This window comes from Lagopus muta, chromosome 5, assembly GCF_023343835.1.
Source record: "Lagopus muta isolate bLagMut1 chromosome 5, bLagMut1 primary, whole genome shotgun sequence".
NCBI classification, from domain to species: domain Eukaryota; kingdom Metazoa; phylum Chordata; class Aves; order Galliformes; family Phasianidae; genus Lagopus; species Lagopus muta.
Window position 1 is genome coordinate 13,335,342 of NC_064437.1, and position 16,221 is coordinate 13,351,562.

The 16,221-nt window shown below is 41.9% G+C and overlaps 1 protein-coding gene across 7 annotated transcripts; it reads left to right on the plus strand.

Annotated features, from left to right (window-relative positions):
- Positions 1-1,073: 1,073 nt before the first annotated feature.
- SAMD13 (sterile alpha motif domain containing 13) lies at positions 1,074-16,160 on the plus strand. Of its 7 annotated transcripts, none has more exons than XR_007377037.1 (5): positions 2,241-2,388; positions 3,589-3,665; positions 7,557-7,668; positions 13,176-13,593; positions 14,604-16,160. XR_007377037.1 is itself a non-coding variant. In XM_048944969.1 (5 exons), the coding sequence occupies exons 2-5, from the start codon at positions 3,613-3,615 to the stop codon at positions 11,512-11,514; spliced, it is 279 nt and encodes a 92-aa protein (XP_048800926.1). In that variant the 5' UTR covers positions 2,241-2,388; positions 3,589-3,612; the 3' UTR covers positions 11,515-13,294. The 7 variants fall into 7 exon arrangements, 4 of the variants coding, with proteins under 4 accessions (XP_048800925.1, XP_048800926.1, XP_048800923.1 ...); XM_048944969.1 differs by lacking the exon at positions 14,604-16,160 and adding an exon at positions 10,482-10,538 and having other exon boundaries at positions 11,458-13,294; XM_048944968.1 differs by lacking the exons at positions 2,241-2,388; positions 14,604-16,160 and adding an exon at positions 1,074-1,136 and having other exon boundaries at positions 13,176-14,333.
- The last annotated feature ends 61 nt before the right edge of the window (positions 16,161-16,221 follow it).

The following is a 16,221-nucleotide window of genomic DNA, read 5'->3' on the forward strand; positions in this document are numbered from 1 at the left end:
CCAGCCTGAATGCCCTTGCAGTGTTGGTGGGGCCTCAGCTCCCAGCAGCCCCATGGACACCATCCCAGCAGCAGTTAGCAGGGCCATGCATGGGCAGTAATGGCAGGGCTGGCAGAGGGGCTGCTCCAGTACCGGGTCACTGCAGCATTGAGTTCTTGGTCCCCAATTTTTTGCTGGTAAGTCTAAAGGACACATTTTTTACTGACAGAAATGTGTGTTTTATACAGGTGTGTGACCTGTTCTGCTCTGTGTAAAGCTGATTTAGCACTCCTGGCTTTCCTCCAGCTGGAAGCGCAAAACTCCTTTGCTGTTTTCTCACCTAACCTTCCCAATGAATGAGTTTAGTCCTGTTTTTACACAGGAAGAAGAAGGATCTGAAGGGACCCCTCATTCAGCTCTGGGAGAGTCAGTGTTTGGTGCTGTCCCATGCCAGCTGTGTGATGTTTGTCTGCATACCCAGCTGTCACTGCTGGGCTTTCAGCAAAAAACTGACATCTTCTCCTATACCCAGCAGATAAGATCATTGTGTACAATAATCCACACTGATTTCCACATTTGAGAATTGGCAGAAATTCAGTCAGGCAGGGCTGACTCCTGGCGTGGCTCAGCCAGCACTGCTCCTGTTCCAGTCTCACGTGGCCTAGACACAGTTTTTGCCAGAAGAAGGACACAAGTAGGCAAACAAAACCTTTAATTCACTTTCCTGCATCGTTTCCCTCCAGACATAATCTTGCTTTAATTAAATCACCTTACTCTAATGAGTGAAAATGCGAGCTGCAGATCATATTCCGCACTGAATTCTTCTGCAGCCTGTTTTCTTAAACTTCCTCTCTTTGCTGCTCAAGGTCTTTATGCTGCATGCCTTGTACCGAATGCTCCAAAGACTAATTGAAAACATGATGGAAGGCACAGGAGAGCACGAGTAAAGAGCTGGTCTATATTTGTAGCTTCAAATGTCAGTTCATTACCAAAATCAGAAATCAGCTGATGCAGAAAACTCGTTATCACCTCATTTAGAGTGCTTATTTCTCAAGAGACAAAAAAGAATTGCCTTCTGTGACTTGTCCAATGCAAATATGCCACGTTTTACCATACGCACTGGGATTTGAGATGAAGAGGGTTTTCTTTAGGGTGCGGTATGTTTAATACTTTATTTGATTTGTTTATCTGTGTTTGTTTAAAATCTAAAGCAGCTAGAACTCATACTGCTGTTAGTTTTTAGCACTCTTATCATTATTTGCCTAGTTTTTGTATGCTTTGGTTATTTGTTTGGTTAAGGCAAAATGAAATGCTCTGGGGGGACCATGTCTACAGGCCCATGAGCTCAGTTGTGCCTTTCCAGCGATTACTGCGCTGTGTCTGGTTTGCTGTTTTGGGGCTTGGATTCCTGTCTGCAAACACATGGTGCACTCAGCTGCTATTGGGGGGTGATATCAAAATGATTTCTGTACTGATACCAAATTGGTGCTGTTAGGAGCAGTGAGACAGTCGTTGGGCCATCGTGCAAGGCGGGTCTGCCAAGCCTTAGTGGGGCAAGGTAGGATGTGTTAGTAAGCAGTGCTCACACTGATGGTGCGTCATCTGTGGGAATACTTCTATACTGCTAGAAAACATCTTGAATTTGGGGAAACTTGGGAGAAGAAATAAGCAGTGTGTAGTAGAGTAAAACAAAGATGTAATTGAAAGAGAAAACTCCCAAAATTTGTTAATCTCAGTAGGTGGAACATTACTCCCAGTGGGTTAGACCTGGCCTTTGTACATCACTGCACCGCAAACCCTGCAGGGACTCGCATGCATCCCAGCACAGCACTGTGTGATGTACAGGGCAGTTGGGAGCACGGCCTCACATCCCCAAGGTGCCAGGGCTGCAGCTGCCATGCTCTGGTTTCTGGTTTGAGAGGCAGCCCAGCGCTCGCTGCCCACTCACGTACTGACAAACTCATTTCAGAAGTAGTTCGATGCAACTTCTCTAATTTTGCAAAGCCTGCCTGCTTCTATTTCCCTTCTATTTCCCGAGGCTCTTTTCCAAAGCTATCCGCGGAGTTGTTTGCCATCCCCACCACCCTCTCCATTGACACTCCCCGGCACACCCTTGCGGGTAGGAGGGTGGAAGCGGCCGCGGGAGAGCCCGGGCCCCGCGGAGGGAGGCAGGCAGCCCCATCCAGCAGGTAGGCGCGGCGCCTTTAAATCGTCCGCCATGACGCGGGCGGCGGTTGGTGGGGGCCGTGTGTGGCGGCGGCGTCACGCGGGCCGGGAGCCAGGCGGGGCCGCTGCCCGCTGCCACACGGAGCCGCCTCCAAGCGCCCCGCTGCCGGCGGGGGGCTGGCGGCCGGGTGCTCCGCCGCGCCGGAGCAGCGCGTAGCCATGCTTCGGTATAGTTGCCCGTAGGTAGGTCCGTCTGTCTTGCTTCCCCCTCTCCCTTCCCCTCCCGCACGAAAAATAATGACAATGTGGTGCCACGCTGCCTGCCGGAGATGCTCGTAAGATGGTGCACGCGTGTCACGCAGCGCCCGCCGGGAGCCCCCAGGTGCGGGCGGGGTCGCGGCGGCTCCGTCCCGGCCCGGAGCCGGCGGCTGTCAGCGCGCCCACACCTGGGCTGCGCCGAGTGCTCCGGGCTCCGCGTGGAAGGAGCATCCTTACTGCCAGTTTGGTGCTGCTATCTGGTGCTGGTAATCGGCTCATAAAAGGTCCTTCCTTTCCTTTTATTTTTGTTAGCAGCGCCGTTAATTGCTATCGTTTGTTTTTTGCAAAGTTTTAGCTGAAGAGCGCGATTTCCCCGTTCTGTACTTCCCCGAGCTCTCAGACGTACCGCCGGCGTCCATTAACCTACAGCGGGAACATCCCGAGCCCGTGGGTAGTTACGGTGCTCCCCGACATAGAAATGCCTTTGAGAGCAGAAGGAGGAGGCTGGGCTGCTTTCTGTGCCTTCCTTGGGGCGGTGGGAGCAACCAGCGGGCTGGCTTTCCTTTCCTCCCGTGTCCTTTGTACGGTCCTTCCCCCTTCCGAGCTCGGTGTGCATGGAGGCAGCAGTGCAAAGCACAGGAAGGATGGGCTGGTGGAGAAGGTGCACGATTAGGCCTCAGGAGTTTTGGACTCGTTCAGTGACTTGCCTTGCTAGCTGGTTTGTGACTGGGGTAGAAATCGCATTTCTCATTGGTGTTTCAGATCCCCATTTGTAAAATAAGGGCGTAGATTCCCAAGCCTCGCTAGCAGTAGAGTTGTGCTTCTGCTCGGGGTGACTGAAGGCACTGAGAGCACGCTTGGTATCCTGTAACTGGTTATAGGCATATTGCAGGCTGGTCTTTCTCTGCGTAGTCAAGATTGTATTAGTTTAAAAAAGGATTGTATGTGATGCTTCGTGACTGAAAATCAAGGAAGATGCGATTTCCTGTGTTCAAAGCACAGGCAAACTTTTCCTAATTCATTAGTTATTACCGGCTTTGCCAAGGTTCTGAGGGAAGTGGTCTTCCACAGCACTTTGCTCTCAGATGGAAACAGTTGCATTTCTATGGAATACTTGTTTCTGTTGTGTTTGGTTGTTCTTTTCATACTACTAGTAACTAAACGCAGCTTTTTTCCTGTTGGTAGCTGCTGAGGAAACCTCTCTTCTCCATGCTAACTGTTGACATGGAAAACAAGGAAAATGGTTCTCTGGACGTCAAAAAGTAAGTGATTCCTTAAAGTTTGTTTTATGCAAATAGCATGTGAGTTTTGATTGTATTTTTCCACTGACTTAATATGGATGGCAAGGGTGGGGATCTCCATCTTTGCTTATTTCTACCAGTCTGTGTTCTCTATTAGTTTTATTGCATTTCTACTTTGGAATAAAAGAATCTAGGGCACTGAAGTGATTTAAAGTGGTATGCAGGAGGATAGTACAGCAATGGAGAGGTGCAGAAGCTAATAAGTTGGTAGTATTCCTCTTTCCATTGTTTTCTTATCTCAGCTGGAGACCAAAGCGAGTGGTAGCACAGCAACCAATACTCTGCCCATGTTCACCTGTTTGCTGTTGTGGGGAAAGCAAGCTCCTCTCACCATCCGCATTGATGATGAGGTGAAATTCCTGAGGAAGGACTTGCAAAAGTCCAAGCAGCAAATGGTGCCTGAGGTGTCTGTGCTTTCTAGAACCAATGCCTGATGGGGAGAAGTGTCCCATGTATGTGTCTCCTCTCATTCTTTTTATCTCCCTGCTGACTGTCCAGCCATCCTAAGCTGAGAAGCAGCATGTGTCCCTTCAAAGCAGATATTTTATGCCATTTGCTGGAGAAGCCCCAAACAGATTCCTTCTTCAGACCTATGGTGGTAATAAGGGAAAGAAAGACATGATGTACGCTGCTCTGCAGGTTTCTTCAGTGTGGTGGGCTGCAGGCTAAGGGATAGGAACTGTTTTAGATGTATTTCTTTATCTTTGAAGGTCATCAGTTCTTCAGTTGGGATCGCCAGTCCTAATCTAACTTACTGTCTGAAAAGTGAAGTTTTGTGTGGGAAAAACAGCTAAGTTCTGTTAGGCTTATAAATACTCTGTTGATAAGTAACACTAAGAAAGGAACTAGAGAGAGCTTGTCACCTGTCCTGCCAGACTGCAGCACTTCTATGAAGCTGCACCTCATTCTTGTCTTTCACATCCCTTTGCCAGGAGTTGTCCTTGAAAATGTGATGATGCTTAGGTTCCCCAGCACCAAGTAATGTAAACAACAACAATAATAACAATAATAGTGATGGTCTCTTTGGGATACTGTTGAAATGCATGATTATGATACAGCATCAAAAGATCTTCTGGTAGCCAATAGAATTTGTATTTTTCCCCATTAACTCAAGAGTTTGGCTATACCACACCAGTGTAAAAAGTGTTTCCCTGTTAAGTGACTAAGCATAGATTATGCCTCTCAGAAGCCACCTTCAGTTACCTGTTTTTCTTCTGCACCTGAGACTCCATGGCAGAGGCGAGAAGGGAAGCAGTGAGAACAAGGACAGCTTTAATCTTTTTCCCCCAAGGTTTAGGTGATAAAGACTCAACTACTAATTGCAATGGTGGCTTTTTAAATCTGGTTGTGATTATAATTTAACAGAGCATAAGCTGTGGTTTCTAAAGAAAAATATATAGTATGTATGTGTGCCTATCTACTAAGGAAGTATTTGGCACTTCCTTGAAGAGGTTATAAATAGCTTGGATAAAATCTGTTTCTTCGCAGTTATATTTTTCCCAGGCCTTTCTGCTTCGGCCACATGATGGCAATAAAGGTACAGGGACAGTGGCAACCAGAAGACAAGTCAAATCTTTGTTCATTGTTAGCACACCTAGTATCTGATTATAAAGCCTAACATACTAGTTCTCTTAAGTTTTTAGGGCATCCAGAATGTCTGGCATAAACTGGTGTATGGCTAAACAGTGGCTCTTATATATTCCCTTTTCTTGTCTAAGGAATAGAGCCATGTGCAACAGCAAGGCAAGGAGAAGGCTGTCTAGAAGCCAAATGAGCATCTGTGTGGGTAGGTGATTTAAAATCCAGCCAGCCCCTGACAGTACACCACATGCCTGTGAGTTTTCTGCAGCTATAACTGTGGAAATGGACTCTGCTTGAGGTCCAACATGATGCTATTCCAAGTAGGAACTTGCCATTGTTGCTGGGGTTAGGAATGACTAAGGTGGAGCCCTTGAAGATGTTGCAGTTGGGCCTAGGATGGGACTAGACCAAGCACTACATTCCCTGGCAGTAAAAGAAGAGCGGTATGAAGAACCAATGCTCTTGGGCTGAAATACATTGTGGGGGGGGATCATAGTCAACTTGAAATGAAAATGCTTTGGGAAGTAAGTAAAATACAGTTAAGTATTTTGACAGATTGAGTCTTTCATTTACTGTTTAGGAATAATTGAATTGTTCTTTTAGCTTTTTTTTTTTTTTAATATTGAGTTTTTTGGGGTTTAGTTTATTTTTGATTTTTAGTTAAAGATGTGTCATTGCGAGTATCTGTGTTGGGGGGAAATCCAGATATAAATATAATTCTTCAAATCTTGGTCCTACAAATATACAGAGGTTTTGCATGGTGCTTTTCACAGCGTTTTACTTCTTAAGCCTCAGAATGGGTACAACACCAAAAAAAAATCAAAAACCTTCAGGTGCAGCTCTGATAAAGTTGGATAGTCTTATTTAAAATTTTGCTGAGTGTTGCCTTTCTCTGCAATCCCAATCATAAAGTTGTTACTTCATGAGCAAGAGCAAGAACCTCTGGCCTTTGCTCCTTGCACTGAAATATGTATATACTCTGTGATAATTTCAAGAAACTGCTTTTAAAAGGTCAACTACAAATACAGTGTGATATTGAGGCTGCAACGTGAGTCTTTGGAGCCAGAATTCTGTTGTCATATTGACAAGTGTGTTTCAAGAATTAAGAGAGAAGTAAAAATCATGCTCACCTTGTTCGTGTGGTCATAGAAATAGAAATGTTGTAGAAATGGTGATCTAAAGCACCTTGTGTGATTCTACTTTCATCTCTTCGTGGCTGGTTTTAAAAAATAATTGTCCCTTGAGTTTGCTGAAAGACATACAAGTCTAGAAGGAACAGAGGTGGTGAACGCTGGAAGAGGAAAATTTGAAGGACAGAACAAAAACTTTGTCAGAGGAGTATAATCTAAGTTTACTTTCCATCTGGTACTCTATCTGTATGGTTTTGTAATTTCTTCATTAACATTATGGTTAAACATCTGACCCGTAAGCATGGGATGTCTAGTTGGAGAAGCATCTTGTCCAAATTTATTTTCTACTGAATGACATCTTGTTCTTCATCCTACTACATTGCTGTAGGGCAGGCAATCAAGCTCATCACATGTTTCACCACGAGTTTGCAGATACACAAAGGTTATCTGAGATAATATGATGGCAAGCTGAGGATAAGAAATGAAGGGTTAGAGTAGCAACATGAATGATTGGTTGGTCTTGCTACTGTGGAAAGTAATTGCTTAAGGTCAATCATAGAAAGAATCTGTTCTGATTGTGTTAAACAGATATTTTCTTGCATTCTTAGTTGTTCAGAAAGTCCCAGGATTTCTCCACAGGTAAGTCAAAAAGAAATTTTGTAGGACTCTCTATATTGAGCAATTAATGCAATCAGTGGTGTCTCTATTTTCTTGTTTTATGAGCTAAAGATAATTTCCAGTACTGTAACCCATGTTACAATATAGCACAATCTCATCTTGGAGAGGAGTAATCTGCATACTGCAATTTTATGTAAGTAGCTCAAATCAAACTACAGAGGTAGCCTCTGTTCTGCAAAGGCAGCGCACTCATGGGCAAAGCTCCTGATTGACTGCCTTTGGCTGATGTGAATATCCATATTCTTCTTTTCTGAAGGGAGGAGTATGTCACTTGTCCCTGGTATCAGGTCTTTGAAATGGAACAGAAAAGCAGTGATTCTTCTCTATTGGAGTGGTGGCAGGTGTGTTGAGGGGTACTATTCCTGGAGGAACAGATAAGGGAACATACATGGGTTGTCCACAAAGAAGCAGCAGGGACTCTACAGACAAGTAGTGATTATTTGTTTGGGTTTGTGTGTTGCAGTTCAGTAGAAAATGGGAGACCTCCAGATCCTGCTGACTGGGCTGTTATAGATGTTGTGAATTATTTCAGGACAGCTGGATTTGAAGAACAAGCCAGTGCTTTTCAAGAACAGGTAAGTTTGCTAGGAAACACTTTGATTGCTGCCACCTTCTCCCATTGCGCGTTTTTGCCATGGGCCCAGTGATACCTTGTTAAATGGAAAAATCCCACATTAGGTGATTGGGTATAAAAACCTGTGGGAGTTGAAGATTGTCATGTTACAGGATCCACATAATGGGATGAAGTATGTTTGAAATGTCATCTGAAAGGTGAGGAATCTAAACAAGTTTTCTTGCTTGGACTGGTTTAAAATGTGGATGGTAATTTCCTTCTTCCTAAGTATACTGTGCAAATACTCTCATCCAAAGGTTCCTAACAGTAATTACTTTTGAGGATATAGAATGAAAAGGGCTGCTGTGTTCCACAGAACTTGACAATATATGTGAACAGGGAAAGAGTAAGTTGGCAATTAAAGGGAGTAATCTTCTCAGGCACAGGAGCAACATGTTTGTAGGACTTCCAATCTGATGAAGAGACTGGGGCTTGCAGAAGGGTGGTTGTAAGTATCAGGAAGACCTGGAAAGTTTAGATCCTTGAACTGAACAAAAGCTATGAGTTGGAGAATTTTCCATCTGCTTTTATATGTCAAGGAAAGGCTATTGGAGAAAAATCAGTTAAAGGGACAGCCATGGACTGCTCTCCACAGAAAAACAAGTGTGGGAGCATGAATCAAGTTTCAGAAATCATTTTTACAACTTTAGCCTTTGTGGTATTGACCCCAGAGTTAGCTTCAGTATATGGCGTTAGTCTCAGTCTAACAAGTGCCTACATTATAAACACACTTTCTGATGCTAATGAATGGTTTCTTTTGGCAGTTTTGCAAAGAGCACAGCTGTTGTATAGCTCCTTGGTAGCTCACCTATCAGCACACTGTTGAAGTGCGTTAGTGAGGAAAGATAGGGGTGTTTGCTTACTTGGCTTGTGGTTCACTTGTTCCATAGGGACGGATCATAAAACTGCAGATTATCAATTCAGCACATTCTGTAATATATCTGTAGGTTTGTGTGCAAGTACCAGGAAATTAATTGTCATGATAGTTTGGATGGGGCTTTGGGCAGCTTGGTCTAGCGGAAGGTAACTGTGCCCACAGCTGGAACTCTAGGTGATCTTGTAAGATCTCTTCCAACCCAAACCCTTCTGTGTTTTATTCCGTGAACATTTTTGTTTGGTTGTTAAAATGGATGGCTTGACTTTGCAAGGCCTGAGCCAGAGTAAGATATGGCCAACTTTGCTGGAGAACAGTACATCTAAACTGAAATAGAGTTACTGTTGATCAGAATAATCTTGCTGACCTTCTGCACCTGGGCTGTGAAGTCCCATCTGATTGGAACTGATGAGCATAAAGAAGTATCTAAATTTAGCTCTTTGTTCTGGGAGGTGAAAAGCCTGGTGCTGGCTAATTTTCTGGCAGAAGGCAGAGAGGTTTTTGCTGCAGCTGCTAATAATTTTTGAGAATTTGAAGATGGGTAAACAAACTCCTTAATACCAGCAATTATGTCTCCTCAACAACCCTGGAAACATGACATAAGAAAAACACAAGCCAAGTAATTGCAGCCTCTGGGTTTTTTCCTTATTCTGACAGATACCTCTGACTTTCATCACATGCCTTAACCTCTCTAAATACCAGCTGGCTTGTCAATAGTACTGCAGTAATTACTACTGATCTTGCAACAGCAAAGTGAGGCTAGCTCAGGAGTTCTGGCAACGCAATTTGCAACAGCCTGGTGGAAAATAGCATGTAGAACTGACAAGTACAGGTTTTGTTAGTATTCTGCAGTGAGGGCAAGTGGCTTCAGGAGGAAAGATGCAGTAAGTTTATTTTCAGCAACATATTGCCAAGGCTCTGCTAGGTTAGATGGGCAGTAAGCTGCCATAGGCAGAAATATGCTTTTGGTTCTGCTACTAACTTCACTTTATGCTAAAGCTTTGGAGAGAAGCTGACAGGTGCCACCAAGATATAGCCAGGAGATGTGAGGTGGACATTTGAGGTGGAAATCATTGCCACTCCCTTCCACTTCTACTTACTTAGCAGCATAGAGAGCAGCGAGTGCTCTCCAGGCAAGAACTGACCCTTCCCTTCTGCTTCAGGAGCAATTCTATCTCTATCCTCTTAACAGCAGTGTTGTTTTGTTTCCTCTGCGCTGTTTAGAAGACACTAATTTTAACTCTGTATACTTACGGTATTTGTTATCAGGATCTCACAGGCTCTCCAGGTATGGCAGTCACAAGGTGTGCAGCTGAAACTGTGGCCATCTCTGGTTTTAAATGCCATTTGTTCTGCAGCTTGTCTGGGTCTCAGAATCTGAAATTTGTTTGATCTGCTACTGCCATGGATATATGCTGGAAGGGGAACGAGGCTGTAAGTGGTGAAGGGAAGTATCCCAATTCACCTACAACACTGAGAAATTGTTTTCCACTGAACTGTTTTAGAAGGGTTAGCACAACGATTTTCTTGCAAGACATCCATAGTTCAAAATGTAATCTCAAGAAATATTAATATGTTCAGCTTCTACGTAACAGTAAGTCCACACTTCTAATGAATCTAAATCTGGACTCACGTGACGCAAGTGACTCAAAGGATTTTGTAAGATGTGATTTTTTTTCTTATACTTTTAAAGGAAAATGAAAAAACACTTTAAGGACTACAGAATGTTTTTAGTAACTGTATTGTAAGTGCTGGTAGGGCATGATGAGTATATGATGGTTATACATTATTCTTTCTTGGAGTTTCATTGATGTCAGCAAGCTGTAAGAGCTCTCTGAAAAGATTCAACTGGAAGATGTTGCCCAATATCCAAAACAATAACATCAAGCACATTTTTCCAGGCAAGCCAAGAAGTTGGGCACAGAGGATCACTGAAGAGAGTGGCAGACCAGATGTGGGTGAGAGTGTGAACGTCTTCAGAGAACTGTTATCTGCAAGTACATGGCTGATATTTCTCTAGGAGCCTTGGGAGCACAGGGGGCTTTGGCTTGCTCGAAGATGGACTCCTTGTGACGTGTCCTGAGATGTGGTAGTGCAATGCTTGACCCTTCACTACTGCCACGCAACTACTTACCATTAGTACTGTGTTATGCAGCTCAGCCTAAGGAATCCAATGGTAGTTTGCTGGCCCTTGCTGCAGTGCCTTACCAGAAGGGAAACAGGTTTGATATTAGCTGGTATCTGCTGCCATCTTCTAGCAGATCCATGGCATGGAGGAGCATGTGAGCATTCTGGCTGGTATACTTTCTTGTCAGCTGTGATGTAGAACACTGCAGTTCTCAGTCACTTGGAGAAAGAGCAGGCTTGATTCTTGACTGGTCGTGTGGGGATTTGCTGAAGACAATAAATTGACTATTGCAGCTGAGGAACTACTGTTAGCTCTAGATGTGCAGAGGGATGCCTCTCTAGATGGCACTAAAAGGGCATGACAAAAGCTGGCATTGAAGTTGCACCCTGAAAAATATCCTGAAAATAGTGGAGTAGCAGAGAAGAACTTCACAGAAGTCTCCAAAGTCTTACCTGATGCCAAAAAGTGAAATGACAATGGCAAATCTATGGAAGCAGTTTTAAGGGGAAAGAAAACAAAAAGAGGTGGAAGTAAACCATAAAACAGACATAGAGATGTAACACACTGGAATTTTAATACATATTTACTCATTCCTACCCAGATATGCTTAGAGGATCTGTCTTCTATTCAATTAAATCCTTAGATGTTCTACTTCCCAGCATTTCTTAAATCCATGGGGAATCCTGTGGAAGAAGAAGGAAAAGGAAATAAAATCTCTCTACCTATTCATGGAGTTTCTCCTGTTCCAGGTACTGGATTTTCTTCATCTGGATCCCTCCAAGCTGGAGGTTGTTCTTACTCCATAACGTCATCGAACAGCAGTGGAAAAGGCAACTTCAGATCAGTCGTATCAATGAGCAAAATACTCAGTGGTGTCAGAATTTCCACAAAAAGAATTGTGACAAATGGAAACAAGAAAATATCAACTGTTTTTAACTATTAACATTCTCAACAGAAATTGGAAGGAGGTACCTGTTATACTTGGGTAAAAAGTTATTGGAAATGTGATTTTTTTTCAGAAATACTGTTACACTGTGCTCTTCTGGAGGGATTAGCAGTTATATCTCTTGGTAAGGTTTTAAAGAAATTCCACTTTCAGCGGATATTTGGTTATAGTATGCTTTTTCCATCAATCTTGTATTTTTAATCACATAATGGGAGAGATCAGTTTGGACAAGTTACTATAGAACTCTAATGTTCCTTCTTTGTCATTTTTTCATGTTAAATTGTAACAAAAAATATGATCAGTAACATCTCCAAAACAATATTTAATATTTGTAAGAAAGATACTGCAGTGGAACTGTTCTGTGTGTGGTATTTATCTATGGTATTTATAAAAACACAAAAACGTGGTAATATAGAGTGATGGACAACAATAATATATGCAGGCATTTGAACTTGTTGGCTATTGATGCCAAATTAAAGTTTATTTTTTAATTAAAAGTAGAAAAGAATGCATCAAAGTGAAGCCAGTGCAAGAGAACATCCTATGTTAAAGACTTTGGGCTGTGATGACTTGTGAGACACCAGTCGATGCACTGCTCTGTAGATGTAGCTTGTTTCGTGGGTAGCGCAGTGATAGAACTGTGATGGTGCAAATAGAAGAATGGTCGTGCGTCTGAAACTGAGGTGGGAGTTGTGAGATGGGGATTCTTTCTGCTTTTTGATGCATGGAGAATCACTTACAGTTAATTTGCAAACATATGACAAGGTTATCAGATGGGGGAGGAAAAAAAAAAGCCTGCAGGATTTCCAATCTAACTAGGTCAGAAAGCAAAGATTTGAGGAGACAAAAAGAAAAAAAAAAAAAGGCATAAAGAAAGAGGAAAAAAAAAAAAAAGAGAGAAAAGAATGAAAACCCTATGATTTAAAAGTGGAATGTAGCCATTGTGGAGATTCAGCCTGGGAAGTTGCTGCCTTCTCCACTGTAGCTGAAGGAATTTCCTTTGGAGTGCTGAGCTCTGCAGCTGGATCCTTGTAAAAGTTCTGATTGCAGGAGACTCCTTTTCTCTGCAGGATGTGTGGGAAGTCGGCCGTTTAAAGCAGTCACCTGAAGTTATTAGCAGGTGCTGACTAGTCCAAACTTGTACACTGCTGTCAATGGTAATTTTGAAACACATTTCACTGCCTTCTCCCTAAGTGTGTCCTTTGCTTAATGGCTGTTAGTTAGGCAAGCTGTACGTGTGCCTATTAATTTCAAACAGATGTACAAGGAGGGAATTTTGAAATGAGACTGATATGGGTTTTCTGCTTGACTAAATAGTATTTATGCATTAGTCAGCACAGTTGAGCACTTGAAAAACCAAACAGCAGATGTTAGCAGCTACAAACAATTATTTCAGAAAAATAAAAGGCTACTATTTCTTTTCTCACTGATCCTCTGTAGTAGTCTTCCATTTGTTGCATGATTGTTCTCAGCTATTAGATTTGTACGTTTTCTTTATCAATTCTTTAATTCTTCTTATAGGAAATTGATGGCAAATCATTACTGTTGATGACAAGAAATGATGTACTGACTGGACTTTCATTAAAACTGGGGCCTGCGCTGAAAATCTATGAATATCACGTAAAACCTCTACAGACACAACATCTAAAGAACAACTCTTTATAGCGAATTGTCTAATTGGGGTCATGTTGTGCCTCAAACAGTAAATAAGCAATTTGGTTTCATGTGATGGAACTTTATAAAGAGAGAATATATTAAGAATTTAAACCAAATTTAGATATTTATCCTATTGGATAGAGTTGGCAATATAATGTATACTGAGTCTGAATTGAGAGAGGTGGTGTGTATTTTTCACATAGTGCATAATGATTTTCTCTTTTAGGGTTTGTCAGTGAGCATGTTGAAATAGCTACATCACTGTATCCAGAACAAAAGGGAGGTATGTCATTCTCATTTTTGAGCCAGCGTTCTTAATATCATTATTTAAATACCAAAAAATCAAACAAACAGAAGAAAAATAAAATAAAGTTTATGTGCATCTTTGGGAGAGATAAACCGTTGGAAGTATCTTCTGGTGTACAATAAAGACCTACTAAAACTATTACTACTTGTAATTCTGGGATGGGACTGACATTTGCCAACTCACCCTTTTTTGCAGAGGGTCCTATTTTGACCTTATTAAGGTTTATTTGTGGTATGCCGCAATGTTTAAAGCTGTACATAAAACTAACATAACCCCTTCGATAGCAGAAGGTGTCGCTGACAGGTGAAACTGGGTTGTGTATTTTTTGCTGTCCTCTAAATTTTCAGCTTGTTTTCACCTGTTTTTAACGGTAGCTCTATGTAAAGTATGGTTGGTTTTTAAAGTCTGTGTTGCTTTGCAAACAAAAGAAATAGATCGTTCTTTTTTAATTTATGATAACTTGTTTTCTAACATTATGCAGAAATTTGTTAAACAAACCTGCACATTTTTAATATTGTCTGTCATTGGTGTTGTAATGGTTTATTTTTTTTAATGCTTTACTTAACAGTTTGAATACTTGTTTTAAAAACTAAAAGAAGCTGTCTTGTCACCATACATCTCTGTTAAAAGAGAGAGTCTTGTTCAATCTGTTTGTACCAGTTCCCTCCTTGATAGGTTGCTTGCTATAACCCAATAAAGCATTGCTTATGTTTGAACTCAGTTTACTTTATAGATCTTTTTACTTTCTGTTTCTTTATTATGTTATATTGGATTTCCTGATTTTTTTTGTTTCCTACTTCTCCATTAAAACAGTACCAAAACCTTCTGCATATTCTTTGCTCCTGTGATTACTTTTAACACCACCTACCAAGATATTTGAAGACTTTATTTTTGCTTTTTCTTATCCAGTGTTACATACTGCTGAAGAATTTGAAGCATTGGTTACATTCACCAGTAACATCTGCACTTCTCTTACCCTTTTCTAGAGCTGTCAGTGATTCAGAGGTGCTGTGCTGGCACTGCTACAGCAGAGTGAATTATCCCTCAGTGCCTGGGAGATAACGTACAGGTACTGCTTAGCACTGTCCAGACTTGTCATCTTCTCTGGCCCAGAGAACTTTGTGATGACCTCTAAAATGGGGTGTGGAGTTGCATAAGTGAGACTTAGCAGATGAGCTAGGAAGCAGGAAATAAGTGGGAGTGTGTGCTAAAACTGAACATGGTTTGGGAGGCAGCTGTGATGGGATTGGAAGGGAGAGAGTAGGGGTGTGGTGATTTCAGCCAAATGGGGACAACATTCTGTGACAGCAAAGAGAAGCTCCTGTAATCTCCTGCCTTAGGTAGTTGTCCTGCCTTCACTTTGATTTGGCCAAGTGCAAGGTAGCTGTGGATGCTACAGTGGTAGGAGAGCTGCTTATATTTCTAGTATTGCCATCTGGAAGGGGATAAAGCCACATATGTATCTGCTCTATAGGTAAAACTCATGGCATGTGCTATGACAAACTATACAGCAGCATGCTTTCTTGTATAGTTTCTAACCTTTACTCTGTAAAACGTTTATTTAGATATGTGATAGGATTCTGGGGTGTATTAACCATTTCTCTTCCTTTCCCTCAGAGAACTGTGCTCTCTTTGGGTATCTGTTTGTTAGCAGGTTTGTAGGTCACAGTCTGAATTCTTGTTACAACTTTATTGTTTATAATTTGGTAGCACCCAGGGATACCTACTGGGAATAGAGATCTTCTGGAAGGCTTCAATCAAATAGAGAGAATCATCTCTGCCCTGGGGAATTTTCAGGTACAGCCTATCAGGCCAGTCAGAGGCTGCAGCTGAAAAATTACACGTAAAATTTCTCTAATTATTTTAATACAGAATTAGATCTACTTATGGGAAGGATTATGTGAAGCAGCTGCCTGTAGCTGTCTGGAGATTCCTACCTGCCCTGAATTTGTAGAATTGTTGGAGTGGAATACACCATGCTATGTTACCGAAGGATGAACTGAATATTCTCTTTTCCTCCATTTGAATGTTTTGGTTTGGCTTGTTTTTTTTTGGTAGATCTATGGATGATATCAAATTAAAAGATGTTCATTCCATCAAGAAGCAAAAATTTTTGCTGTACAGCTGTGAGGACTCATTTGGTGATTACTGAGTACTGTGCTTTCTTTTAATGTGTTTTAATGACTGCTATGGTTTAGCCCAGCAAGTGGCTAAGCACCACACACTCGTTTGCTCACTCCTCTCTTCCCAATGGGATGGAAGAGAGAATTGAAAAAAACTAAAGCAAACAAAAAAACAGCAACAACGAAGAACTTGTGGATTGAGATAAAACTATTCACTAAGATAGAGAAAAGGAAAAGGAGAATAAATATGACATATATATGGTGATTACTGAGTACTGTGCTTTCTTTTAATGTGTTTTAATGAGCAAGTGAATTGGATTAAAAACCATCCAGATTGTATTCTTCCCTTGGTCAATACTGTGAACTGGTTCATACAAGTAGAGATCTTACAGAAAGCTCAGTGCAAGCATGGAAGGGAGTTTGGAGTATGTTATTCTGAACTATAACCATTTCTTTTCCTGAACTTTATTGTGGTTTCCTA

Excerpts from the sequence above, each read along its gene's own strand:
- SAMD13 (XM_048944968.1), top strand. The coding sequence starts at position 3,613 with ATGCTAACTGTTGACATGGAAAACAAGGAAAATGGTTCTCTGGACGTC. Across the intron at positions 3,666-7,556 it reads GGTTCTCTGGACGTCAAAAA|TTCAGTAGAAAATGGGAGAC; the intron begins GTAAGTGATTCC and ends TGTGTGTTGCAG. Across the intron at positions 7,669-13,175 it reads CCAGTGCTTTTCAAGAACAG|GAAATTGATGGCAAATCATT; the intron begins GTAAGTTTGCTA and ends TTCTTCTTATAG.